General features: G+C 37.9%; 3 protein-coding genes across 3 annotated transcripts; all 3 read left to right on the top strand.

The window, feature by feature from the left end:
* The first annotated feature begins 825 nt into the window (after positions 1–825).
* Positions 826–18812, top strand: LOC103155689 (protogenin B-like). Its single transcript, XM_007577455.2, has 19 exons — positions 826–1029; positions 1494–1793; positions 5032–5176; positions 5267–5400; positions 5475–5771; positions 6539–6698; positions 7208–7455; positions 8521–8685; positions 8794–9099; positions 10385–10570; positions 12805–12900; positions 12981–13167; positions 13852–13979; positions 14096–14266; positions 15124–15306; positions 15389–15512; positions 15606–15744; positions 15833–15940; positions 16488–18812. The coding sequence occupies exons 1-19, from the start codon at positions 963–965 to the stop codon at positions 16839–16841; spliced, it is 3498 nt and encodes a 1165-aa protein (XP_007577517.1). The 5' UTR covers positions 826–962; the 3' UTR covers positions 16842–18812.
* Positions 18813–19758: 946 nt separating this feature from the next.
* rsl24d1 (ribosomal L24 domain containing 1) lies at positions 19759–22220 on the top strand. Its single transcript, XM_007577453.2, has 6 exons — positions 19759–19904; positions 21114–21227; positions 21328–21400; positions 21499–21562; positions 21654–21739; positions 21913–22220. Exons 1-6 carry the CDS (start codon positions 19824–19826, stop codon positions 21987–21989), a joined length of 495 nt encoding a protein of 164 aa, XP_007577515.1. The 5' UTR covers positions 19759–19823; the 3' UTR covers positions 21990–22220.
* Positions 22221–22796: 576 nt separating this feature from the next.
* Positions 22797–26080, top strand: arpp19b (cAMP-regulated phosphoprotein 19b). Its single transcript, XM_007577452.2, has 3 exons — positions 22797–23149; positions 23561–23683; positions 25035–26080. The coding sequence occupies exons 1-3, from the start codon at positions 23105–23107 to the stop codon at positions 25203–25205; spliced, it is 339 nt and encodes a 112-aa protein (XP_007577514.1). The 5' UTR covers positions 22797–23104; the 3' UTR covers positions 25206–26080.
* Positions 26081–26960: the final 880 nt, after the last annotated feature.

The following is a 26960-nucleotide window of genomic DNA, read 5'->3' as shown; positions in this document are numbered from 1 at the left end:
CCATGTTCCCATTGGTCACTTTGGATATTGCACACAGAAAAAAAATCTGTGTGCATGAACAAGCTGTCTTTTTAACTAGTCATGCTAATATTTAAACAGTCCATACCAAATCTTCACTTTAAATACTGCTAAATACAATTCAAGTGCCAGCAATGGTACCTGTGCCCCCAGTTTGAGAACCGTACTGTTAGCACATATCCTTGCTAGTATGCTACTCCACCAGCTTCTCTAAGGGAGGCTGCACAATTTTGAGTATGATTTATTGAAGCCAAAATCCTCAAAAGTGCAAATAAATGGTTTAACATTGACTAATTTATACATTATTAGAGTTTCAGACCAGGCTGTAGGAAACCTTTTTACTTTTTCACTTAAACATCTAGTTTTTTCCCAACATTTCTAAATTTTACATTTGAAAATGTCAATGAGTAATTATTGATAATACCCTTCACACAGTACCAATGGATAACAATGTTTAAAAACAAGTCAAAGCCCCAAATATTGTTTTAAAATATCAATAATCTTTTGTAATCTTTTAAAGATCATCTGAAGTGATGTTTGCCTGTTTTTACTAACAAATGTACAATGACATTAAAAGTCTGTTGTAAAATGACCAACAAAAAGCTCACTGAAGGAAAAAAGTGTCATCCTTTAAGCTGTTTCCATATCAGTGTTGCACACACAATTTTCCATTCCTTTTTTTGCTCATGTTTGGTGGAAGGAATTTGTCTTAACCAGCAGTTTAAATCTTGTAACGGATTCTAGATAGATGGACGGATCCATGTGGAATCCCTCTGTTTTGAATCTTCTGCGCATGTGCGAGAGGGCGGGGCCACCCTCCTGTTCTCCCCCATCAGAGCCGTTGGTGCTCCGCTGTTGGCAGAAGGGATAGAGCGGAGCAGCGGACCGCACGCGGGGGACCGACGGCTCTCCAAGGGGAGAAAATGACCCAAATATTTGGATAAATGGCGAAGTTCAAGATGAAGTCCGGCCAGCGGTGGCTTATATTTGTTTTGTTTCTCCCTTTATCGGGTAAGTTGTGTTTTTTTATTGTATCATTAACGCTGTTTTACAGCTAACTGTGCGGATCTTGTTTGAAGTTTAATTGGTTTTGTTTGCTTCCTTTATTGACGTAACCGTATGTCATGTTTCTCTAAAGATGGGAAATTGTTCCGACTAAAAGAAATGTGAAAGCTTTGATTTTATTTAAATTTAACAATTAAAGTTTTATTTTTCTGGGAAAGTTCAATTTTAGCTTATTTATGATAATGTATTATTATGGTGAAGACTAGTAGTATTAGTGTCAATTTGTATTTAAATAAATGTGTGAAACAAACAATATGCAAATATTAATTCTATACGGTATTCTTTTCTAAAGCTATTACAAGGTAATTATGCCTTAACATGAACTAATTGAATCAAAATCTCTGGTCTTTGTTTGTGATGCCTTTATTCTACTTTTTTTTTTGCTAATGTTCGCATTCTCTTGCCTTTAGGTGTTTTATGCTTTAGTGAGCTGTCCTTCATCACTGAGCCCAGTGATGTTACAGTACTACCAAAGGATTCTGCTGTGTTGGACTGCCAGGCTCATGGACAGCCTCCAGTCACCATCAAGTGGCTCAAAAATGGAGTTAAGTTGGCAGAAAGTGAACACTTAAAGTTTCTGCCTAACGGCTCCTTGTCCATACCAAAGATAAAGCATACCAAGGAGGATTCAGATGAAGGATTCTACCAGTGCCTCTCCCAAAACAAATATGGAGCTATCCTAAGCCAAAGATCACTTCTGACTATCGCAAGTGAGTATTGAAAGTAAAAAAAAAAAAACATTTTGTGGTTGTTTGCACTCATCTTTGTTGATGTTTAAGCATCAGGGTTGAAGTGCATGGATTATAAACTTGAAGATGGGAAGCAGATGTACCCCCCCTTTTTTTTTTTACATTTTGTAGCAAAACCTTTAAAACCAAGGCTTCCATCGTGTTAGGTCATATAAAGGAGCATTTAAGAGATTGTTAAATATAGAAGGGGAGTCCATCCAAAAGCTCATAAATGCTCTATAAATAGACAGCCCATAGCTTGTGTCCTCTCAATGTTTTTTTCTGAAGAAGAGCACTACTTACCCTGTGTTTGATTGTAATGTATAAAAAGTACACAACTATTTCAATCTTAGAGTTTAAGTCTGTGTGGAATTGTTGCAAATGATGGTTCTTTGTAACAGCAGAATGGCCTGCAACACTGAGGAATTTGTGAATGGACATTTACCTTTCAGCTTTTGTTTGGAGTGCCCCTGACTGGTCCACAAGAAAAGACTAGATTTCGGGGGGTTTGTTTGTCCACATATCAGTAGACAAGACAGCTGCGCCTATTCAATGAGCCTGGTCTACCGTGCACACTTTTCAAGTGTGTAAGGGAGAGGATATCCCATGGCTGCTGTCATGGAGACTAGAATCAGTGAACTGATTTGCCACATTTTAGAAAAATGTCCCAATGCTCTACATTCTAAAAACTGTTTTAATTAATTATGGGAAAAAGCTAAAGAACATTGATATGCATGTTGGTATATTACAGGGAAGAGAAAAAAGGTGTGTGTGTGTGTGTGTGTGTGTGCGTGTGTGTGTGTGTGTGTGTGTATGTAGTTTTTATTATTTCTCACAATTTTTACATAGCAACAAAAAAGCTTTTTCAGTTTTTGGTATATTGACCAAAAATAATACCAAATTCAAGTTTGAGCCATTGTCATTCAGTGAAAGGGTTAAAGGTTGTCGGTCAGCTGTAGTGGGAGAGTGGAGGATGGGACTACTCTGCGCTCCCCTTCTGTCCAGAGGTCCCAGGGGTCGGGGGTCAGCGCTGGAAAGGCTTTGTGATGTCACAGGCCTGCTGTGGCTGGGGAGCCCCCCTCTGTTGTCCCTCCCACCCTTCAGTCCTTTTCACTGGATCAGGCCCTCTGTTGCCCTGTCAAGGTCGGTGCTTTTGTTAAAGGAAGGCCAGTTTGTCATGGGAACGAAGGGCCCTGACTCTCCACAGTAAGATAAGAAGTTTAGGCTTCTTTAAACAGTTTTTGCATCCAGGTAGAGTTGTCCTCTGAGTAGTTTTCCATGCTATCATTGGACATGCACAAAAACAGCAGCTGAATGCATTGCATGTACGACTTACCTTATCATAAGCTGTAAAATGTTATGTCCACATGAAAGAATATTAATAACACTCACATCAGGACCAATTTCTGGGCCAATCATAACCGTCTTCCAACTGGCACCAGTTTGAGGTAAAATTGAGTGGATTGGGGGTTGAGGTGAACTTTGACCTTTTCAGGGAAGCCTTTGTGCTGCTCAACCTAGACATTGATTTGTTCTCTTCAACAGAAGTGACCAAATTAGCAGTTAGGACCCACCCATCACCTGCATCCCCAGTCCCACTTGGTCAGCTACTTATCATTTTTAATTTTCTACCACTTACGGTGGACTTTATAATGTTTACCAATCATTCAAGTTTTGATTAGGAAGAATCCCAGGCTGTTTATGTCTCGTGTTTTCTGCTCTTGTATGTTAATAAGAATTTTTTTGTTTTGTTTTTACAAATATGGAAGAAATACTGTCAAATCAATCAATCAATACAAGGCTCAAATCTTAGGTTTTAGTTCCACTCATGAGCAGGATTAACATTTATTCTGTCTAATATTAAATCCTAAATTAAATCCGTGCTCTGTAGTTTTGCTATCTGAAAGCTTGGCGTGTAAATGTGGATTTTCAGTGAGAAAACAAGAGTATTGATCTTCTATAACATGATATTGACTTTCTCTCTTTGAGTGAAGGGGGAGGGGAGGAACTTATCACCTTAATGAATGAAGGTCATTGATCATATTGTATTGAGTTGATCCACTAAAATGTAGATTGGGGGTTGCTTTTCTCTAGTGACTGCTGAGGGACTTTTTTGGACGTGCATTAACAAAATATGACTTTCAAACTGTCCTAGCTGTAGTTCACCTGAAACCGTTTTCAAAAGTTTTAAGGTTGGATTATTATGACTTGTTTTAAAAAATAAAATTAAATACACAATTTTTAAAATCTCATTTGATGCAGAAACAAGCGTAGGAATGGGCAATTATCAAATTATTGATTGTTTTATTGGAAAAAAAATAATACTGACAACTGCAAACTCCAAAAACTGATGTAAGATTGACTGGGTTTGTTACTTTCACTGTTTGAACCATTTTGCCAATTTTAGTTCCAACAGATCATCAAAAAAGGCTGTATTTTTTTTTTCAAAATATGATTGCAATTAAGATGTAATGTTTACCACCACTAAGGATTAATATTTTAGTGAAAACTTTTTTTTTTAATGTTTGAGCAACATTTGAGCTGCATGACATGTAAGATTTACAGCAAACAACTAATTAACTTTTACTCAGTTTACAAATACATTTTAGATTTTAAGTTTTCTTTGTTTTTCATTTAAATTCTAGATATATTTCAGTAAAAACTACAGATTGTCCTGATTAACTTCATGCCATCCAGACTCTACAGGTCTCAGATTCTAAAATATTAACATGGCAGTAAAGAAAATAAAAATAAAAAGAGAAAGCATTTTCTCTCTATAAAGATGCAAAATGTGATTGCAAAAGGAAAAGGCAGCGTTGCCTTCCATCTACACAGCCCGTAAATAAGTTTGAAAAGATGAAAGGTGGAAAACTATCCATGTAAGAAATTCAATATTGCTTAATGTAGCTTCTTGCAATGCTTTTTAAGCAAAGTGGATTGATTCGTTTTTATCTATAATGATGCATCATTCACTGTCACTCTTCAATTGATCCATTGATTGGGCAGCTAGTCACAATGGGGAAACTGTTCCTCATCTCCACAAAAGCAGGTGGTGTCCTAAAGAGATCAATTTCTCTCATAAGATCAGAACATCCATCAACTTCAAGCCATCCATGGCTTGCACAAACAAAGTATTGCACATTTTGAAAATTACAGCGAGTGTGAGATTTGTTTTATTGTTGTTATTCGATGGTGAAACATCTCTTTGTTGTTTTCGCAGGCATCACAGAGTTTGAGTCGCATCCCGTGTCCATGGTGGCATCTGAAGGTTCTGTGGCACGGTTCTCCTGCGCCGTCACTTCCAGTCCTCCTGCCACCATCACCTGGGAGTTTAACCAAAGCACACTGCCTCTACAAACAGACAGGTTCATGCATAACACTGATCTTCCTTTCACTGCAACACGCTCCTCTAGTTTCTCTTGTTTGACCCTCATATTACTTTCTCGTCTTTCCAGACTTACGGTTTTGCTGAATGGAGTTCTTCAGATTCACAACGTTCGACTGGAAGATGCTGGAAAGTATCGATGTGTTGCTACTAACATCGGCAGCCGTTTAAAAAGTAGAGAAGCCACACTGACGGTGCACAAAGGTACAGTAATTGCATTAACAGAACTTCCAGATTGAGGACTTCCAGAATGTCAACATTTCTACTTTTTAATAAAGATGGAGGCCGTAAACCACACCAGAGGCCCCGAATCATCGCTGGACCTCAAAACGTAACAGTGTCCCTTCACCACACTGTGGTTCTGGAGTGTGTGGCCACAGGCAACCCCTCACCCATTATCTCCTGGAGCCGAGCCGACAGTAAACCCATCGATGTTTACAATGCCAAAGTACTGGGAAATGGGAATTTGGTTATCACTGACGTCAGCGCGAAGCACAGTGGAGTCTACCTCTGCAGAGCCACCACGCCTGGAACACGCAACCACACGACTGCTGCAGCCAACCTCACAGTTCTAGGTATCATTATCTCTTTGGTTGATGAGGCACATGGCTCCTCAGTCCACAGTTTATGTCTGTTTGTAGAACTCAGATGTGGGTAGAGTACCAAAAACTATACACAAGTAAGTGTAGCACCACTTCAACATAAAAGCACAAAGCAGCCGTCCAAGAAATGACTAAAGAGTGAAAAAGTATTTGGTGAAAAGGCTCCTAAAATACTCAGTAAGTGATGAAGACATCAACCATTTAATATTTAAAAATTAGATGACCAAAATATAAAATTAGGTGATAATTTTGGTATTTTAAAGAAAATAATTTACATAATTACAACACAACAAAAACAGGATTTTTTTTTTTCCAAATCAATTTCTTTGGATGTAAAACTTTAATAAAATCTCTTGGTATGTATGTGTCTGATGAATTTTTGGTTAAAACATGCTTGTTCCTCATTCAGTGAAGTTACTCACAGTAGGTAGAGTCTTCAGAAATGTAACTACAGTAAGAATAATGATGCATCATAATTGCTCAAGTAAAAGTAAAATGTACAGCGTAACGAAAATACTCCTAGAAGTACCTTTTTTTTTTTTCTTTTTTTTTTTCCAAAAAAGCTACTCAAGTAAATCCAACTTGTTATTACTCAACTGCAATGCTGCATAAGCCATGATATAATGGAACATGTTAACCTATTTCTAGTGAATTCACATAAAATCTGCCTCACAAGCAGAGTTTTATTGAATAGATGGTAAGAATTAGACAGTTTTCATTAGTTTTCTGATCTGTTTCAGTGCCGCCAACCATCGTTGAGAGACCTGAGAGTCAGACTCGTCCACGAGCCGGCACGGCCCGCTTCATGTGCCAGGCAGAGGGCGTTCCCCCGCCACGCATCCGCTGGCTGAAGAACGGGGAAGAGGTTCACCTAAATGGGAGAATAAAGATGTACAACAGGTGTGAGACGGTCAGATGCTTTCATCCAGGGTTGTCCTAACTTTTTGCAACATGGGCCACAATCCCAAAGTTAAAAATATGCTTAGGCCATATTGTTTATCTGACTTGAAAACGTGCAATGTTTTAATGAAACAAAATGACAATGACAACTTTTTTTGTCATAAGAAAAGGTGGACAGTTTCATAACTTTTTGGTTTATTTGATCGACAGAATCTTTTGGTCTATTCCCAGAAACGAAAAAACAACAACAAAAAAAGTCTCTTTTTTTTAAGTAAGGGATGTTTATAGCTACTTACGATGAAATAACATTTGTAAGAAAACATGGCTTTCTTTGTGCCCAACACTTTCCATTAGAGAAGAATTAAATGTGTGATGAATAAAATTCTGCTGCTAAAAAATTATAAAAAGTTCCCACTGGAGCGTCAGACTGAACTGCAGTCGGGGGGTCCACACAAAAATAAATACACTATTTTTTCTTGATTGTTCTCGTGTTTTATTTTAATCCACAGTAAACTGGTGATCACCCAGATTATCCCTGAAGATGACGCCATCTATCAGTGCATGGCAGAGAACGAACAGGGTTCTGTGCTGTCCTTGGCTCGCCTCATTGTCGTCATGTCTGAGGACAGGCCCAGCGCACCGAGGAACATCCATGCTGAAACCATTTCCAGCTCTGCCATCTTACTGGCCTGGGACAGACCGCTGTACAATGCAGACAAAGTGATCGCCTACTCCATCCACTACATGAAGGCCGAAGGTGAGACGGAGATAAAGACCGTAGTCCTGGACTGTGGGGGGCGAAAGTGTGAGATCACATTCAGCTGTGGTGAAATTGACCACCGCTGTGTGTTACTAGTTGTGTCGGTGGAGGACCATCTGTTCGGGCTGCACAGGGCAAAGGTCAAGGAGGACTCAGAATGGCAACTTCACTTAAATAACAACAGGCTTAGTCGACGTATTGTCCGCTCCCGCAGCTCATTCTGAGCTCCCATAAATGGACGGCGTTGCCTCTAAACATCTCATACGTTTTTGCTAACTGCAAATGTAGGTAGATATTTCTAGGGCTGAAACGATCGATTGCATTAATCGTGATTAATTGGTTATTGAATTTAGTAATCAATTAATTGTTAACCAGAGAATGCAGACTCAAAACAGGCCATTTGCTGAAAGAACAACATATTTAGTGGAGCAATTAAGCCAAAACTGCACAAAAATATAAACATTTTGCACTTGAGATGAAAGAAACCTTGTCTGTAAATATGTTTTACATAGAACGCCTCAAGTGGAATAGTTTTAGCTACACCTGGTTCACATTCTATAAAAAACACAAAATCTCCTATTAATCACCTTTTGCTATCCAATTATTAATCAGTTAATGCAAATATTTATCAATTAATCTACAAATGATAGGAAAAGGAATGCTACGTTGTTGCATTTTAGGCAATAAAATGTTTATTTACTTATTTAAATAGGGAACTGAATTATTTATTTGCGTCTTTTAATGTATTTTGAATATTGTTTAAAAAAAGGGTTTATACAGAATGAGCCACTTTTATCCAGGTAATTGATTAATTGTCTGAATAATTGATGGAATAATCAATTACTACAATAATCATTAGTTGCAGCCCTAGATATTTCACATACCGCTCTATATTTATTACACAGCAACTCTATAAAGACAAGCATGCAAATTGTTTAGAAGGTTTTTGCAGTTTATGAAGTATTTCTGAGGATCTGCCTTGGAAATTGTGTCTTTTTTAAAAGCTGCAAGCCATAACTTCAACCTGTTTGCTCACATAATGTACAACTTATCGTATTTCAGGTCTGAACAACGAAGAGTATCAGGTTGTCATTGGCAACGACACGACCAGCTACATCATCGATGACCTCGAACCCGCTCGAAACTACAGCTTTTACATCGTGGCTTACATGCCGATGGGAGCAAGTCGCATGTCCGACCAAGTCAGTCAGCACACTCTGGAAGACGGTGAGCGCGTTCTGAGATTTTTAGCAACAAATCGCTGCAGCTGTTGAGCGACGCGCCTGTGATGATTGAGTCTGAAGCTTTACAAACTGATGTCCGTCGTGTCTGCAGTACCTCTGCGTACTCCAGAGCTCACGCTGACCAGCCACAGTTCAACCGACATCCAGGTAAGCTGGCAGCCTCTGCCTGCCAAGATCAGCCGCGGGCGAGTGTTGGCCTACAGACTCTCCTATCGCACGGCTGTGGACGACACCGTCGTAAATGTGGAGCTACCGCAGAACGGCACCGAATACCTGCTGGAGGGCCTGCAGCCTGACACTATTTACCTGCTCCGGATTGCTGCAGCCACACGTGTGGGTTGGTGTGAGCCCTCAGCGTGGACCTCACATCGTACACCGAAGATCTCGAGCAGCAAAGGTAATCCTGCCAAAAGACAGACTAAAATGTTAAATTGGTTCACCTTTTATGGCTTTATATAGCAGCTTTGCTTATATTCCTAATCAAAAAAGTATTCAAATTTGAATACGAAGCTTGCTTTATTTTTCCTTTGTGATGTTTCTGCCTCTCTGGTCTTGGAAAACCAGGAGCTTCACGAGACGTCCTGCCTGGTGTTTGGCATATGATTAGTTTGCTCTCGTAGCATTGTCCCATACTCTTTGTGTTGGTTCCCCAGAAACCTTTGGCCCCCGCGCTGTCAGGGATGTTAGAGTGGCCTCTGTCACGGATCATAAAGAGAGCTGCCTTAGGCCTCTATGAGAGGGAAAGAATTACCCATTTTAATGTCCTGCTGGGATGGGGGAGGTTTTTGTTTTATCAAAAACAGTTCTTGTTATATATATATATATAAATATATATTGATATTAGCTAGTTTTTGTATTTTGGTAGAGTTCAGTACCACAGAAATGATTTCAATCATTTTGCTCACTCACAGTCTTGTATATTATTCACATTTTTTTTTTTTTTTTATCAATTCCCTTCTTAGTTGATTGGTGAACACTGCACCCAGAGCCCCACCTTGTTTGCCAAGCGTGTTTTACAGCTTTTGTTTATTTGGACTTTGAGTGACTTTGAATTGGACTTTCAAGTCCAAATGACAATAAAGTCGTAATAATACAACAATAATTAGAATAAAGTTGTGATATTAGGAGAATGAAGTAGTAATTTGATGATAAATACAACATGTAAAATAACAAAAAAAAACTAAAATGAGAAATGTTGAGCATCTTGTGAAATTATATTAAACTGATATCAGTTTTACAAATAAGGAAATCCGTCCTTTGATGACATCAGCATCAAATTGTTATCAGTAGCAGGACTTTGAAACAACTGAGTCTATTTTGATAACTCTAGAAGTTTTTTTCTTATAATGCAACATTTTCTTGTCATTTCAAGATGTTCTGCTAAAATTGTGTCTTTATCCTATGACTATATTCTGGTAATTGAAAAAAAGAAATTCTCCTAATGTTCTGTCATCCAACTCACAGAAGGGATGATTGAAATAAAATTCACTTTTTGAATATATTTTCTGCCAGTTGTAATTATTTCTTACAACAGAGAGCAGGAGATGAAAAAAATCTGATTTCAGTTATAAGCCACATCGTCCAGCTCTGCCTTGTTGTCTTTGATTCTTTTAGCTTTTTTTCTTTGAGCTTTGTTAAAATCTACAGCTGATCTCATGTTTCCTCTGTCTGCCCCCTCTTAGTGCCTGCAGCCCCCGTTTTGCAGCTTGAGGCACTTAACTGCACCTCCGTTAGAGCCCGTTGGCACACCTCCCCTGATCCAGTGGCGGTTCTGGGTTTCCGGCTGTGTTACCACGAGGAAGGCCAGCCGGAGCAACCGAGCATCCTGCTGCAGGCCCAGACTTACATCCACACCATCGGTGGCCTTGGTGAGTAGTGACACAGGATGGATTTAGCTTCTTTTTGTGACTCCATGTCAATTAAAAGGAGAGTGACTGATGCGTTCTCACTTAGATGGATCTTTTTTTCATGACCTACTTTGATTCAGTGGGCAGTTGGATGCTGCATTTGCATTCTGGGCCTCTGTCCTGATCAATATGGGCTCACCTCTCTTGTCTAACCGGTAGACTTCCCCCAGTTTTGCTTTAGTGTTGTGTGAAATCAGGCTCACAGGGTTAGAGGTCAGTAACCAGATGTCCCTCCCACCACCAATTCCCATCCCCAGGTTTGCTTAATTATGCACAGCCATTGTGTTCTGTCTTGGGCCAGATCTGCTCTTTTAGGACCGGTGCCACCACCTCCCTTCAGCTGGACGCGAACAAAGACCCCTGGGATGGACCAGAGCTGGACCGAGCCGCTGACCTCTAGCCATGAGACAGCAGACTTGGCTTTAGCTCCCTGCCCCCACTGGTCATCTGTGCTGTTCATGTAAATAACCAGCAGCTTCTCCATATGCAACGTCAACCAGAACTAGACTAAGAGAAAAAAATAAGACACAAACTGCAGTTTGTTTTCCTTAAATCTGAATATATCAGGGAGTCTGTGCATTCGTAAGAAGTCTTAAAAGCAAAAATCAAGGCTTTGAAATGTCTTAAATTTATTTAAAAAGTGAGTTGGGCTTATTAATCTCAGGTCTTAAATTTAGTGTTGGTAGGAACTACTTAATCCCATACAGCTCTGGAAAAATGAAGAGCCCACTGAAAACCTCATGGTCATTCCACCAAATATTGATTTCTGAACTCTTTCTGAGTTAAAACATCATTATTGTTGTTTTTAAATTAATATGAACTTGTTTTTTTCTCTTTTTTGCATTATTTGAGGTCTGAAAGCACTGCATCTTTTCCCTTATTTTATCATTTCTCATTTTCTTCATAAATACTACATTTCAGAGACATGTTGTCAGTAGTTCGTAGAATAAAAGAAAATTTTTAATTTTACTCAAACATATGGCTATAAAAAGTAAAATCAGAGAAACTGATGATTTTGCAGTGGTCTCCTAATTTTCCTATATGTTTTTCTTCAGTGGACTTTTCACACTCAGACATCTCCGTTGTATTCTGACTCAAGATGGTTTACGTTAATAAACCTTTGCTAACTATCTAGTTAGATGACTTTTTTTTGCATCTATCATGAGTTTGTGCAGATTTATTTCCTGTTGGCTGGATGATGTTTCTATGGAGAAAGGTCTGAAAAAGTTCTTAAATTTGAGTTGGTGAAACCTGCAGAATCCCTTCATAGGCACTTCTCAGTTCTGACCACACCAGTACATTTTCATTAAATTGTAGAAAGTATTAGATAATTTTTTGTCAGTAATCACCCATCTAGTAGCCTTTTTGTTTCATTTTTAATAAATCTCCTTGTATGGTTATTCTGTGCTGTTGCATCAAGTTTAATGCTGTAATACAAGGCCAGTGGCAGAGGGGGGAGAGAATGGGAAAGAAAGGAACAAAAGGGGCCCACCTCCTATCCCACAACCTTACGCCCAGATTCCTTCTGCTCCGTGTTGGCCTGGCTCGGTGACCCCAATAAAACCCCCTGAAGTCCCCTGGGCCCAGGATCCCGGCAGCTGAACGCTGCCCACCGCCCACCCCTCAGACAGGCCTGGACACTCTGCTGTCATTGGTCAATACCTTCAGGCTGACCTTTCACATTAGAGGCATAAAACAAACCCAGCGCTCTTTAAAGCGTCCTGATTTAAGGTCTGGTAGTTTTTCAAGTTGAAACACGTTTTTCAAGCCTGTTATGTATACTTCCTTTACTGTTGTGGATCCCATGTCTTCATCTATTGCTCTTCCTGTGACATTTTATGATTGTTTTTTTTTTTTACACGTTTCTAGGCATGTGACTGTCATTGGTGGAGCTTTTGGCTCTCTGATCTTTCTCATGCTCATCTCAAAGAGCAGCACATGACAAATGAGAGGTTGGGCTAACAAAGGAGGCCACATATCGTCCATACACGGCCACTTAATGACCTGCTAAATCGCGTGGTCTCTCGCTATTTCAGCTTAATTTTCTTGTGTCCGTCTTCTTTATGTTGCTCTGCTGCTTGTTAGTAATTCGATGGGCTTTCACCCTTTTTTGCACAAAGCCTTCATTGTTGTTGTCTTGGCAACGCAGGGCTTTTATCTGGTAGGCTGAGCTATTTCTTTGGTTTATATTTCAGATCCAAGGAGAAAATACCACGTCAAAATTCTGTCTATCAGCAAAGTTGGAGATGGTTATCAGACAGACCGAACAATTAGCACTCCAGGATGTGTTTGTAAGTAAAACCGTTTAGATAACGACTCTCTCTGAGTCTTTTTTGTTTAATTAAATGCGGTTTCTGTTTGAATCACTCAGCGGCCAGAGACCAGACGTCAGCAGCTCCTCCCCCTCCACATCAAGTCACCGTCTTGACCAGCAATTCATCCATGATGTCCCTCCGGTGGAGTCGGCCTGCTTTCTCCTCTGGCAAGGCTGTTAGCTACACAGTCCGCTGCACGCCTGTGGGCACACACAATGTCTCCGCTATCCGCTACATACAAACGTAAGACTGTCCTGGCAGAAAAAATTAGGGCTCCAACAAACGATTATTTCAGTTATCAATTAATCTTATCGATTAATCGATTTGTCGCATAAAGAAATTGGCACATTCTGCAAATTTTTCATTTAAGCCTTTTTATTGAATATTAGGAATACACAAAAAGACGCAAGTAAACAAATAATTAACTTCCTTTTTTAAAAATGTATGTATATTTTATTACTTAAACTGGAATAACAGCATTTTTGTGTGTATACTTAATTATTTGTAGCAAAGTATACGTCAATCTGTTTATTATTTTTACTTTAACCGATTAATAAATGGGCAGCAAAAGGTGCTTAATACCAGATCTTGTTAACAGAATTTGAAGCTAAAACGACACTTAAGGAATTTTGGGTAGAACGTATATACAGATAAAAGGTTTTTTTTTTTTATCTTAAATGCAAAATGTATTTATTTTTTGCACAGTTTTCGTCTAATTACTCCTCAGAATATGTTGCTCTCTCAGCAAATCCCATTTTATTTAAGTTTGCATACTCTCATTAACGATTAATTGATTACTAAATCATTTTGTTGCGATTAATCTGATGAATCCTTTCAGCCGTAGAAGAAAATACATGTCATATTTCCTTAAAAATGTAATTAATAATGTGCTAGAGATGATCGCCTGCCGATTGTTTGTCTTCACAGTACCAAGCAGAGTGTTATGGTCCAGGATCTGATTCCAAACACTCGATATGAGTTTGTTGTGCGTCTCCATGTGGATCAGATGTCGAGTTCCTGGAGCTCGGTTGTTTACCACCAGACTCTGCCAGCAGGTTATTAATTAAACATACAAATGCAGCATCGTTTCGCTACAATCCTGTCGTGAGGAGATGTTATTAAATTTCTCAGTAATGATGGGCTGTAAGGATCTTCTTTGCTCTTTGTGCAGCACCTAGCCGCCCTCCCGCTGGAGTCCGAGTCACTCTGATTGAGGACGACACTGCTCTGGTGTCCTGGACGGAGCCCACTGAGCCAAACTTGGTGGTTACACACTACACCATTTTATACGCTTCACAGCAAGCGTGGATGGCTGGACACTGGCAGAGAATACAGAGAGAGGGTGAGCAGGCCTTATAGCTGGTTATACACTGAATAGATCATTTTGATTAATCAGATACCTGCCACATTCTGCTGATTTTTATTCAACCACTTAAGCTTATTTTAAACAATATGAGAAACACATAAATAATAAATAATTAAATTCCTTTAAATGAGAAAATAAACATGTTATTACCCAAAATGTAATAGCACAACATTTTTTAGTGTATGCTTGATCCTTTGTGGCAAAGGATGCATCTTCAGCTAAAAAAATACTTTTACCATCAACATGTGAAAAGCTAAGCCCATTCTGCAGTGCAGGGCAGATCTGTTGGTTATTTTTAGATTAACTGAATAATAATTAGACAGAAATGGTGCTTCATATGAGATTTTTTTTCACAGAATATAAACCCAATGAATCTGACATTATGCTGTTTGAATAGTTTTTTAATCTTAATATAAAAATATATGTATTTATTGTGCAGGTTTGTCTTAATTGCTGCTTTGAGTATGTTGCTATTTCATCAATTGGCCTTTTTCTGAGACTCTATACTCCAGTTAATGGTTATCCCATTGCTAAATTGGTTGACGATTATTCCAATAATCAATTATTCTGATTAACTGTTTCGGCCCTGCTGGGAAGCTTGTTAGAGTTTACGGCATCGTGAGCTCTTTGAGTTACTGGGGCATTTTAAACAGAAATCAGGTGGATTGCAGCAGTAAACTGGGTCGTTCCAGAACACAGGGCCTAATAAACCCAAAAATGGTTCAACAAACATTAAACCCTTTTGGTTAAAAGGTTGTTTTGCTTCATTTTTATGTAGTTTATTAGCACTTATGATGCTCATTTATGAACTTCTCGCTCTGTTTTGATTACAGGAACTCATACGATGGCCTTATTAGAGAAGCTTGAGCCTGGGAACGTCTACCTGGTGAAGATTTGTGCCTCCAACAAAGTCGGCGACGGTCCGTTCTCCAGTGTCGTGGAGCTGACGCCGAAGCATGGACACCTTCACCGCAGCAAGAATCCCAGGCACTCTGACGGTTTTTCAGACACAACAGGTCAGGATCAGAGGCAGCGCACATTTATTTCTTTAACACAATCTAATGTTCCACCTGAAACACCGTGTATGTCACCTTCCAGAGTTTTCTGATGGTCTCTACCACATCGACCAGAGGTCTGTGACGGGGATAATGGTCGGTGTGAGCATCGCCTTAACCTGCATCGCCATGTGTGCCTTAATCCTGATCAGCAAGGGCAGACCAAGGTAATTCATTTCATTTATTGAAAATGCTAAAAATAAACCCACCCTCCTGTTGGAAGACGTAATTCATGTGTGTGTTTTTATCATGATGTTTAGAAAATCAGCCAGTCCCAAGGTGATTGCTGTGAGAGCCGCTGAAGGTCCACATCCTGGCATGCCACTTCCTGGTAATTGCCGCTTGGAGAATGTTGAGGCCCTTCTACCTGTGATCAGTAATCAAATCGTAGATCCTAAGGTAAAGAGAACAGAACACAGTTAACCTCTAAACACTTTTCACTCCTGTTAGTCAAGCACAACAACAGTTTTTTTGCTTTTTTTTTCAGGGTGGATCTGATATTGTTGTAAATAACTGCAGTTCAGCTGGCAGCAAGATTCAAAGCAAGAAGTGGCTGATTTACAAGAAGGAGATGATAAATCCACCTGCAAATGATGTAAGTGCAAAAGTCATTCCAACATTTTCCTCAAAGAGTTTTTCCCATTAGAGGTGGGTGATATGGACATCGAGTCTGAGGTACTGTTGTGATAATGATAAAAAGTGACAAACTTTTTTCTAGTTCTGTTTTAGGTAACTGTCAGCCAGTTGATTTATTGGCACCGATTTCCTTAATTTTGACCCTTGCATGTGAAGCCGATCTTATCTTGTGATCTTATCTACCTCAGCAAAGGTCTAAAACTCAACGACTGTCCTCTTTTGCTCTGCTGTGAAAGAGGTTTGACCCACAGACCGGCTCATCAGGTCGTCTGAACGTTTTAAGTTAGCAATAGTAATCAGCGATCAGCCAGAAAATTACAATTGGTGCATCCCTAATTGTAAAACTAACAATCAATACGGACAGTTTTGGGGGGTTTATAACACCATTATTTGGAATTTAACAGGACAACAATAAATCTAAAAGTTTAATCGTGATAAGAAACTTTTCACAATAAATGCCCAGCCTTACTTTTGATTATTTCTTACGTTTGACTGTTTCTCGTTAGGCTGAGACAAGAGCATGTTTGTACGAAACTGGCAAAACTGTCCTGAGGTACGACGACCGGCTCGGCTCGGCTCCTCTGCCCGCTTCGTCTCGGGAGATGATCTACGGACCGCTCCACCCGGAGAGCTCTCAAAGCAGCGAGGGCAGCCAGGAAACCGGCGACTCCGGACACTACTCCAACGAGGAAAGCAATGACGAACCGAGCAACTCGTCGGCCTACCAAAGTTCCAGAGCAACACGTTTGGAGTCGGATCTTAAGCAGTCTGTCAAACTGGAGCCAGAGGGGACGTCGTCCCGTCGCTTGGCTCCTGAAGCTTCCTGGTTTAAGGCTCGTCCCCAAGCCGCCTGTTCCTGACTCCTCCAGGCCTGTTTCCACCCTCCACCAGCCAAAGCTACACCACTTCTACCTCATTCGCTTCCTGAGAAGAGAGACCCTTGAGTATTTCATGATAGAAAGGGAAAATCAGGAACCAGCTGCTGAAACAGAAGAAATGTGGATTCGCTTTGAACGTACCTCAGGATTTTGTATGAATATTGTTAAAACATTTCTTTTCCTCCTTTTTTTATTTTTAACACAACTTTCTACCTGTTTGCGTGTTTGGTGTTGTTTGTCCTAACCAAAGCTCACCCATGATGAATGTTTGAAAAGAATGTCAGAATTTACTGTGATACATTTTATTAGATTTATTAGAGACGCACCAATCGTGAAGATTCACTTTTTGGAAAAAGATTGGATTTTTGATTTCTTTCTTGGTGCATCTCTAATATTTACTCGTCTGCTACGATGGAGGATCGAATGGAGCCGTTTTGGATTAACAATCTACCTCAGTTTACTCTTAAGAATATACATTACTACCTCCTTTTACCACATGTTCTGCAGTATTACCTCACACTCAGGGGACAAAGTGAAAAAAAGCTTAATTTCCATGTCGACTTTGTTTTATTTCAGTTTCTGCCTACGCGGTTGAAAGTAATTTAGTTTCACGTCATTTGTCTTTGTGGAAAACATGAAAAGTAAAGTGCATTACATTTTTGTCAAACTATTTGTAGCTTTATCAAACGGTATTGTTTGGCATTTTCGGTGCACTGAACTCAAAGCTTTAACATGGCCTTAATATAGAAAGGGCTTCACATGCTATAGATGGTTAGATCCAAAGACAGAAGAAGAAAAGGAAAAAACTGCACCCAAAGAGCTTCATTAGAAACTATAAGGCAACCAAAAATATAGCTGATGTCCTTTTGGGATGTGTTTGCCAAAATATTGTTCTCACCAGAGATGTTCCCTTCGATGGTGGTGGTTCCTCTGCGTGACTGTTAATAGTGCTTTATTCTGGTGAAAGCTTTAGCACAAGCCTTGTGCTCCGTTTGCCTTCTAGACCAATTGCTAAGTGCAGAGGTGATGCCGATGCTATTATCCAAAGAGTTGTTCTGCTTCCTCAGATGGGTGCAGCTTGTTTTATACAGTTGATCCTCGGCATGACCTGGTGAAAAGTACACACACAAGACCAAAGATCCAGTGTGTCCTGCCACTGATGAGTGGATTTAGTTATTCTAAACTGGGAGAATCGTTCATCAGCATTCATTACCTCTGTTGTAAGGATGAAGACTTTGCTTCTGTCCTTTATATTTCCTGTCCAGGTGTGACAGTAAAAAGATTCTGACTATCATAAAGGAAACCCTCTGTGTGAAGAGCAACATAATCAGATTTTTATATCTTTTTAATACAAATAATCCTAACCAAAGGATCTTACAGTCTGTTAATTTAGTGAATTTCTTTGGTTTTCATTTACATTTGTACAAAGGAGTTCTATTCAAAGATGATATGATTTCCGCTGAGTTTGGATTCTAGAAAGGCATTTTGTTTTCACACAGTTATTTTTCTATTCTTATGACGCCAGAAAGTGTTTTGGTGTCTTTTTAACCACCTTGAATTTTAACCTGAATGATTCTTAGGTTCCTTTGGGAAAATTCTGATTTAGATTGTATTTCTTTAGCACATTGTTGTGAACCAAAAACATTTAATGTGACACTTTTCCAAAAATGTCCTCTTTTGGTTTTAGTTAAGGCAGTGTGATGGCTGCTGTAAAATTGCTAAAACTGAAAGCTAATGATGAAGCCCAACAGGTTTTGAATTTAGACATAGAATGTAGATTTAACTGTTATTTAATTTTTCTGATGTTTTTTTTTTTTTTTTTGAGTAACAGAAAGCTTCTCCTAAACCAAAGTGAGCAACAAAATATATTATTTTATGGTGTTGAACTGTTGCAACTAGCTTTTTTGATACTCAGACTGATAAAGATTAGATAATAAAATTGTTCTTGGAAAATTATGTAATTTGTGTTTTCTTCTTTTCAGCGTGAAAGTAAATTTGAGGAATATAACTAGATTTGATTTATGATCTCATGAAGAAGTTCTGAGATAATTTGAAAAACTGTTAGCTGCTCCTACAGAGAGAAGAGCATTTAATATAAACCTCTTATCTTGTAGAAAATTTTACTGACATTGTGGTCTTGAAAATGACTAAAATGCCAGATGACATTTGCACAACAATTTATTGTTTTTTAGCTATTAAGTATGATCATATTGATGGGGAAATTTGCATAGGTTGCAGATCTTAAGAAATATTTAATGCTAGCAATAGCAATAAAGAGTTCAGTTTTTACCACTATTAAGATCTCCAATTTTACCCTTTGTCTATAAAGTAGGTGTAATTTTTCGATAATAATTCAGCAGAGTGGAACTGAACTATTTCATTTTATTTATTTATTTATTTATTTTCTACATGATTTGTTTATTTAATATAGTTGATTAAAACAAAGAACATCATCATCAAGACAAAGAAACCAGTCAATAAACACAATAAATATATATTTTTAAAAAATTACATTAATACACTTGAAATTGTATTTATTCAAAGGTTTTTTGGGGCCAAATAAAATGTAAACAATTTTGATGATTTCAGAATTTAAAATATATTTCCAATACTGTGTTTTGTATTCTCAAACTCCATTAAAACTATTACTGTATCTTGAAAATAAGATCTCCAGTTAAATATTTTTATTCTCAATATCCCCTAAAAAAATTATTTGAAAAACAATTTAATTTCAACTTTTAACTATGATTACTGCAATTAAATCAACCTTTTTCAAAGCAGCAAAAAATTACTTTTAAACTCCAAAAAGTCAGAAGTTGACGCTTCCAAAGGTCCAACCAGCAGGGGGCAGCAGAGTTTTAACAGAGGCAGTGGCTGCTGTCATTCTGGAACAAGAGGAAAAAGGAAGCGACGGTTCGGTCTTGTTTTGTTTAGCTGCTACACGCAGCTAATCTCGGTGCCGAAATGCGCATCGAAAAGTGTTATTTCTGTTCGGGACCAGTGTATCCCGGACATGGAGTCATGTTTGTACGGAACGACTGTAAGGTAGGGTTCAGTTTATCTGTCCGAAAAGTAAAGTTAATTTAGGAAACGTAAATGTTTAGAGTTGGTGGGGCAGTTAGCTGGATGATAACGTGCCTGAGTCGCTCACGTGGAAACCAAATCAGCGAAAACGGAAAACGTTGTATATAAATTTGATCAGCTGTACTTAAGACAACGACCAGATGAATGTGAAATTAATTCTAAAAGCGGTGTCTAGTTTGTAAGTGATTAATACTTAACAGAATACGACACTGTCGGACTGAACTTTGGGCCTCATTTTTATCGTGACAGTGTAAGTGCGCCCTCTAGTGTTGGGAGCAAAAACACAAGGACTAGGAGCTGAAATGTAAAAGTAACAACTCGATGCTTTATTTTTGTACAATCTATTGATGTTTACTGTAAAATTGGTGTGTACTTTGTCAAAATGTTACACAGATTAATAACACTTTGTGGTATTTTATAATATTATTATTATGGATATGTTGGTAATATTTATACTAACACCTTTTGGCATATTTTTGTGTTAAATTAAAACTATAATCTTAAAATTATATATAATTATTACCCTAACCCATAGCACATATGCACCTTAATAACGCCAATCTTAAAAAAACAGTAAAGCAAGGAATGCAAAGCACAGTGGATCATTTAAATGACACATTTTAATGTAAAACATAAAATAATAAATTTTTAAAATACATTTTCCACATTTTATTCAGACTAAAAATGCAGTATAGTGAGATGCAGTCATCACATGAATACATCCATAATCACAATATTTGGTTTGCCTTAGCATTTGAGTTGTATGTAAATATTTGTTTCAGTATATATTTCAGCTGCCATGCAATAAAACTATACTTTCAATATATTTGGCTTTTTTGATCAAGTTTCAGTCCTACATGCCCACAATTGACAAATAATAACAATGAAGATGTGAAAGAAGTTGAGTGGAGTGGAAATTACAATGTGGGTTAATTGTAATCTGCATTGCTATCTCAGTTTGTAATAATATCACTTTGTGACATATACCCTTTATAATTTGACTGAAAAACAAATTTTTTTGCTGAAAAATGCGAAAAACATGTACGTTTTTAAAATATCTTTGTTGGGACCACAGTAGATGAGATTAATTTGTCTTTACACGATGAAACATCCCAATTACATACAGGCCTTCAGTTTAATTGTCGTCTCTCTGTCTTATTTAAAAATCAGATGTTCAGATTCTGCAAATCAAAATGCCACAAGAACTTCAAGAAGAAGCGTAACCCAAGAAAGACAAGATGGACCAAAGCTTTCAGAAAGGCTGCTGGAAAAGAGTTGACTGTGGTAAAATGCTCAATTGAGTTTTGATCATTTATTTATGCAACAAAAAAATATCTTGTAGTCCTATTTCTTACCCCAAAATATTTTGTTTTTCATCTTTAAGGACAATTCTTTGGAGTTTGAGAAACGCAGAAATATTCCAGTGAAATATAACCGGCAACTTTGGGACAAGTCAGGTAATGCTTTTGCTTTTTAAGAAAACAAAAATAAACAAAAAACTTTTTTTGTTATGAGAGTGGAACAGTTATATTTTAATATTTTATTACTTTCTTAGTTGAAGCAATGAAGAAGGTGGAGGAAATAAAAGTAAAACGACAGGCAAGATTTATCATGAACAGGTGAGAGGTTGATTTCTTTTTCACGTTATCGCTGCTGTTTTTTGTGCTTATAAATGTTCACTTAAATATATTTTTTGCTTCGTTGCTGCAGATTAAAGAAGGGCAAACAGCTGGAGAAAGAAGAGGCCATCAGCGAAGTCAAGAAAAATATTCACCTCATCAAAGCTCCTCATGCAGGTAAAGGTTTAGTTCCTGTCATTTTCATTAAGGTGATGTTTTAATTTTTGAATATTTTTTTAATTGTGACATAAATGATGAAAAATGTGCAGCATTGTTAGGAGAAAGAGGGCTTCATATTCATGCATTAAGGGAAATTTATCTGTGTTCTTACATTCTCACTGTTTTTACAGGCAAAGCCAAAAAGCTGGAAGACAAAATGGTGCAGAGGTTACAAGAAGATGTGGAAATGGGGGATGAAGATGATTAACTTAAAACCCAGTCATTGTTTTGTTTCTTTGCTTAAAATTGGCTCCTTCATTTTATTTGAAGTTCATATTTCCAGAAATAACAGCAGACACAGTTACAATGGACATGAGTTTTTTGGGGGTTTTTTAATAAAATGGATCCATAGCTGCCTGTCAATTTCTTCTGTGTTTAAAAATATCTTATGTCAATGTTAAAAGGTTATCAATTATAAATTAACAGTTTGGTGAATATATCCAATCCTTTTTACTGTGATCATTTTGAAAGCTTTAGAAGCTAGATAATTTCAGTTTAAGTTAATGGATTTTGCTGCCAAATCACTCGACCTTTGTGTTTTTATGAAGAACATTTTAGAGGAAAGTAAGATTATCTGCTGTTTATTTCTCTGTGCAGGAAAACAGTTCAACATAATCAGATCATAGAAAAACGGGAACAACGTGTTCCACAGAATAAAAACAAAATATTGAATAACAGGGCTTTATTGTGGGGAAGTTATTAAGTTGTTTGGCCAAACATGAACAAGACGTCTGAATAAAATAATATTTTACTTGTGATTTTGTAATTCATACTATGAAATTGTATCGTTATAATTATTGAAGTTAAAAAAATAAAGAATAGATATTAAATAGAAAATAAAAGTAACATAGCTTGATAAAACGTAATGCAGCCATAAATTGACCCACATTGCGGTGAATGCTGCTTCCGCTGGATCTGCCCTATTTATACATACCGCTCACGTTATCCGGTCGCTAAGTGGGCGGAGTTTGAAGACTGAAGTTTGTACTCTTGAACAGAAGTTTGTGACTTTGCTGCACACTATGCAGTACATAAACTATGACTGACATTTTTAGCGCGTGTATTGTTTATTATCGTTGATTTCTCTAACAAACACCGTCTCACCGTGACGACTCCTCCGTCGAGCAGACAGTTTTCTGGCAGTCTTTGCGTCGCCGGAGATAAAAGGAGCGGACCCTGGCTCTCTGGCATCGATTTGCTCGGCCTGTTGCTGTCGTCCTCTTGGCGCTGCCTCCGCTTCTTTTCATCTGCTAGAACATTGGACTGCTCGGAAGGAAAAGAGCCACAGTTTGGAGAACAGATCGAGGCTTTTACTTTCCGGAAATGTCCGAACAAGGTGAAGGAGTGAGGACTTTGGAGGAACAGCAGGTAAACCTTAACAATGAATCTGTTTAAGTGCGATTAGCGCAGCTAATGAACAGTTTAAATAAGAAAACGTTGCAGGCGGTAAACGTCAAGCTAGTTAGCAGCTAGCTAATTTCTCAATCGTTGCTTCAGCTCTAAGAATTATTTGTCAAACATTATTAGGTTGTTTTGGAAACTTTTACCAAACATCCATCTTTAAAATAAAATCTGCGTTTACCTTAAAGGTATGCTATTTTAGCATGTAGCTTTTGGGAAACAACCGTTGTACGTTTACCTCATGGTGCTGCTTTACTGTTGCAGTCCAGATTGTGCTTGATAAAATGTATTATTGCTGCTTTAAAAAAATTGTTTTGTAACCAGTTGTAATTTATTGGGACTGTTTTGTATCAACACACACTGCCCTGACTCTAACAGGAAATGGAGGACAAAGTCATCAGCCCAGAAAAAGCAGAAGAGGCCAAGCTGAAGGCCAGGTATCCTAACCTGGGAGCCAAGCCCGGGGGGTCAGACTTCCTCAGGAAAAGACTCCAGAAAGGGGTACGTTACTTACGCAAACATTAGTTGTTGTTTTTTTAAATATGAAATATAAATCTGTTCGTATGAATCCCGTTTCCCCCCCTCATTCTTGGCCTTCAACTCTACATTTCTAATATAAATAACATCCAAATGTGGTAGCAGCAGAGCTAAGGAACATGACTTTTATAGTCAACAGTTTTATACATACACTTTGGCACATAATTCACCTATCGGTTTAAAAGGAACCGTCAAGTAAGTTGATTCTACTCAATTTATCCTTGTTTTCTACAATCAAAAAACGCAACTTTGTGTGGCTGTATTATGCAAAGAGTAGTAATTTGCTGTGTCATTATGTATGTCGTAAGTGTATTAAAATTTGAAATACTAATGTACTTTTTGGAAGGAAAATCATTAATATTTAACGTTTATTTGTACACTTACAATCAGCTATTTTAGAACAGCTATATACAGCTTAAGGTTTTGCGTGTTGAAATGTTTCTAAAGAATGTGTGCATGTATGTTTCTGTGGCAAGTATCGAGGAGAACAGATAACTTTGCTTTTTGAATACTGCTGCGTACCAGTTGTGCACAGAACTGGACATTTTCTACTTAATAGTGAAAAAAAAATCAACTGGAATGCTCGCCAAAGTTAGATTTCCCACTGGAGAACGGGGAGTAACTGTGGCTGAGGCAGGCTTTGTGTTTCAATATGGCCGCTCCTCGCATCAACAGTGGAGGAAACGTGTTTATTTTGCAGGATACACATGTAAGAGTGTGTCTAAAATCAATGTTATGTCTTGCATAGGCAGTTTTAAACTGAACAAATTAAAAATGATGTTTGCTTTTGGAAAGTAAAGTATAACATGATGTTTTAAGAGCTATTACAAATTATGTTTATGAGCGTTGTCATGTTGAATTCTGATTTCTTAACTAGAACATTGTTACTTAGGGTTTGACGTTCAACCCAGCTCAGATTTCCCATTTCCCAGGTAACTGGAACGCAGCATATATGCACAGCTCTGGAAAAAATGCTCTGAACCGCACTGAAAACCTCTTGGTTATTCCACTAAATATTGATTCCTGAACTTTTCTCATTTTCTGCAAATAAATACTACATTTGTGCTTGGAATTCCAGATACATATTTTCAGTAGTTCTCAAACATATACCTATAAAAAGTAAAATCAGAGAAACTGACCATTTTAAGTGGTTTCTTAATTTTTTTCCACACTTGTATACATCCCATTTTCTCAATGGGTAACTCGTACCAAAACCTGCAATAAGTGCCAAGAAACGGAGAGTGGGAGATCGAAGGGGTTTGTCATAATCCTAAGAAATGGGTTTCAGCCTTTTTACTTTTTCTTTTTTGTTCAGCCAAAGTATTTTGACTCTGGGGACTACAACATGGCCAAGGCCAAGATGAAGAACAAGCAGCTGCCGTCGGCTCCGACGGAGAAGACCGAGATCACCGGGGATCACATTCCAACCCCTCAGGACCTTCCTCAGAGAAAGACCTCCATCGTGGCCAGCAAACTGGCTGTTTGATACATTTTACTCATTTGCTACCATTCCATCACCCACGTTATATCTACCTGCTGTTTTTAGTCCTTTTTCTCTCTTTTTTTCTTTTGTTTTGCCTATGTATGTATTGTCTTAGAACTATTTGCATAAATTAGCCAAATGAACAGTTGACAGCTGTCAAAAGTCCAAAAGGATAACTAAACACGTTGACGATCTTAACCAAGTACTTACTGACTTTTGAGCACACACAAAAAAAACTAATAGTCTGGTTTAGCTTTGAATTTTTTATTTAAAGGATAACATGCTTCTATGTAAAGTGCTTAACTGTTCCTGCAGAGGTTATCTTTACATGACTGCAAATTAATCTAGTGAGATCTGGCTGTTTATAACAAAGAAAAAAAATATCACTACAGTTAAAAAAAGAAAAGTCGGTCTGCGTAGATGTATGTGAAGAAATACATGTGTAGTTTAAAGATATCTGCTTCCAATGTTAATCAGTTTAAATGGCAACATCAGGGTTTTATATTTTCTCTTTAAATCTTATGTACCATTTTGGGTCTATGGCTCTATTTAAAGTGCAGCTGACTAGCTTGTATTCATTTGCGTTAAACTAATGTCGATGCCATTAATTTACGATGACATGCTGCTGGACTCCACCTCATCCTGACCTCTGAAATATGGCCTTAAAGTAACGAACCTTCGTTCCTCTTGAGCAATATTTGCTCCCTCAGTGAGAATCTTGGTTGTGAGTCTTGGCTGACGCGCGCCTTTTGACTGGATTCACTTTGGATCACATGGGAAGAAATTCCCCGTCCATGTCTGGAGTGTGCATGTATGTTTACTGTGCTGATATGCTGTGCCATTTGTTTTGTAAATAAAATAGTTTTGCATAATATCTTGCATTCACTTGAGTTCTGGACTTGTTTTAGCTTAATCTTTACTGTGCAGCAAAGAGGATTTTTGAAACTCTTTTGGACAATATTTCATTTTAAAGAAATTATAAAAAAATTCTCTTTCATGTATGAAAGCAGTTCTACTTCATATTATACATGCACAACTGTATTTGAGTCAGTTTCTCTCTCAGGCCAGCCATATAAAACTAGAGCTACAAATATCACACTTAAGACAATTTTAGACACCAGAAATTTGTAAAAACAAATTATAAGAACCAACATTTATCTTTATTTTAAAATAAAAAATGTAGCAAAAATATTTTTTTCTATGATGGAAGACTATGCAAAATGAGTAAAAGACTTCCAACAAATATCTACAGTCATATTTGATAGTTTGTGTCATTCTCTGTAGAAATTTAATGCAGATATTGCAAGAAAACTGAAGGGAAAAAAACATGCATATCTTACAAATGCATTGAAAAGCACCAGTTCATAGTTTTTGTTTCACCAACTTTGGCATTTATAGAAGATTGAGTGTGTTTAGGTTAAGATACATTAATTTCTGTTTGGAGACGTGGCAAACATATGGAAGGAGTGCTAGTCAACTGAGAGCAAAATGTAACTATTTGCCAGTCATGCAAGTTGATAGTTAGCTCAAAACCACCATTGCCAACTAGCAAGCATGCCTTTGGTTGCTGCATCATGCTGTGTGGCCAACCAGTACGACTGAACTTGAGCTATTTTTGAAAAATTTGCACCATTTAGATGTGAAATGTTGGTAAAAACACAACTCTAAAGAAAGGTGGGTCTCAAAAGTCTCAAATGGGGAATGAACACAAATGCATGCCATACTTTTGGATTTAAAAAACACAATATGGCTTTCTTT

Source organism: Poecilia formosa, unplaced genomic scaffold, assembly GCF_000485575.1.
Source record: "Poecilia formosa unplaced genomic scaffold, Poecilia_formosa-5.1.2 Scaffold442, whole genome shotgun sequence".
NCBI classification, from domain to species: Eukaryota; Metazoa; Chordata; class Actinopteri; order Cyprinodontiformes; family Poeciliidae; genus Poecilia; species Poecilia formosa.
This window is presented reverse-complemented; position numbering and strand designations above follow the sequence as displayed.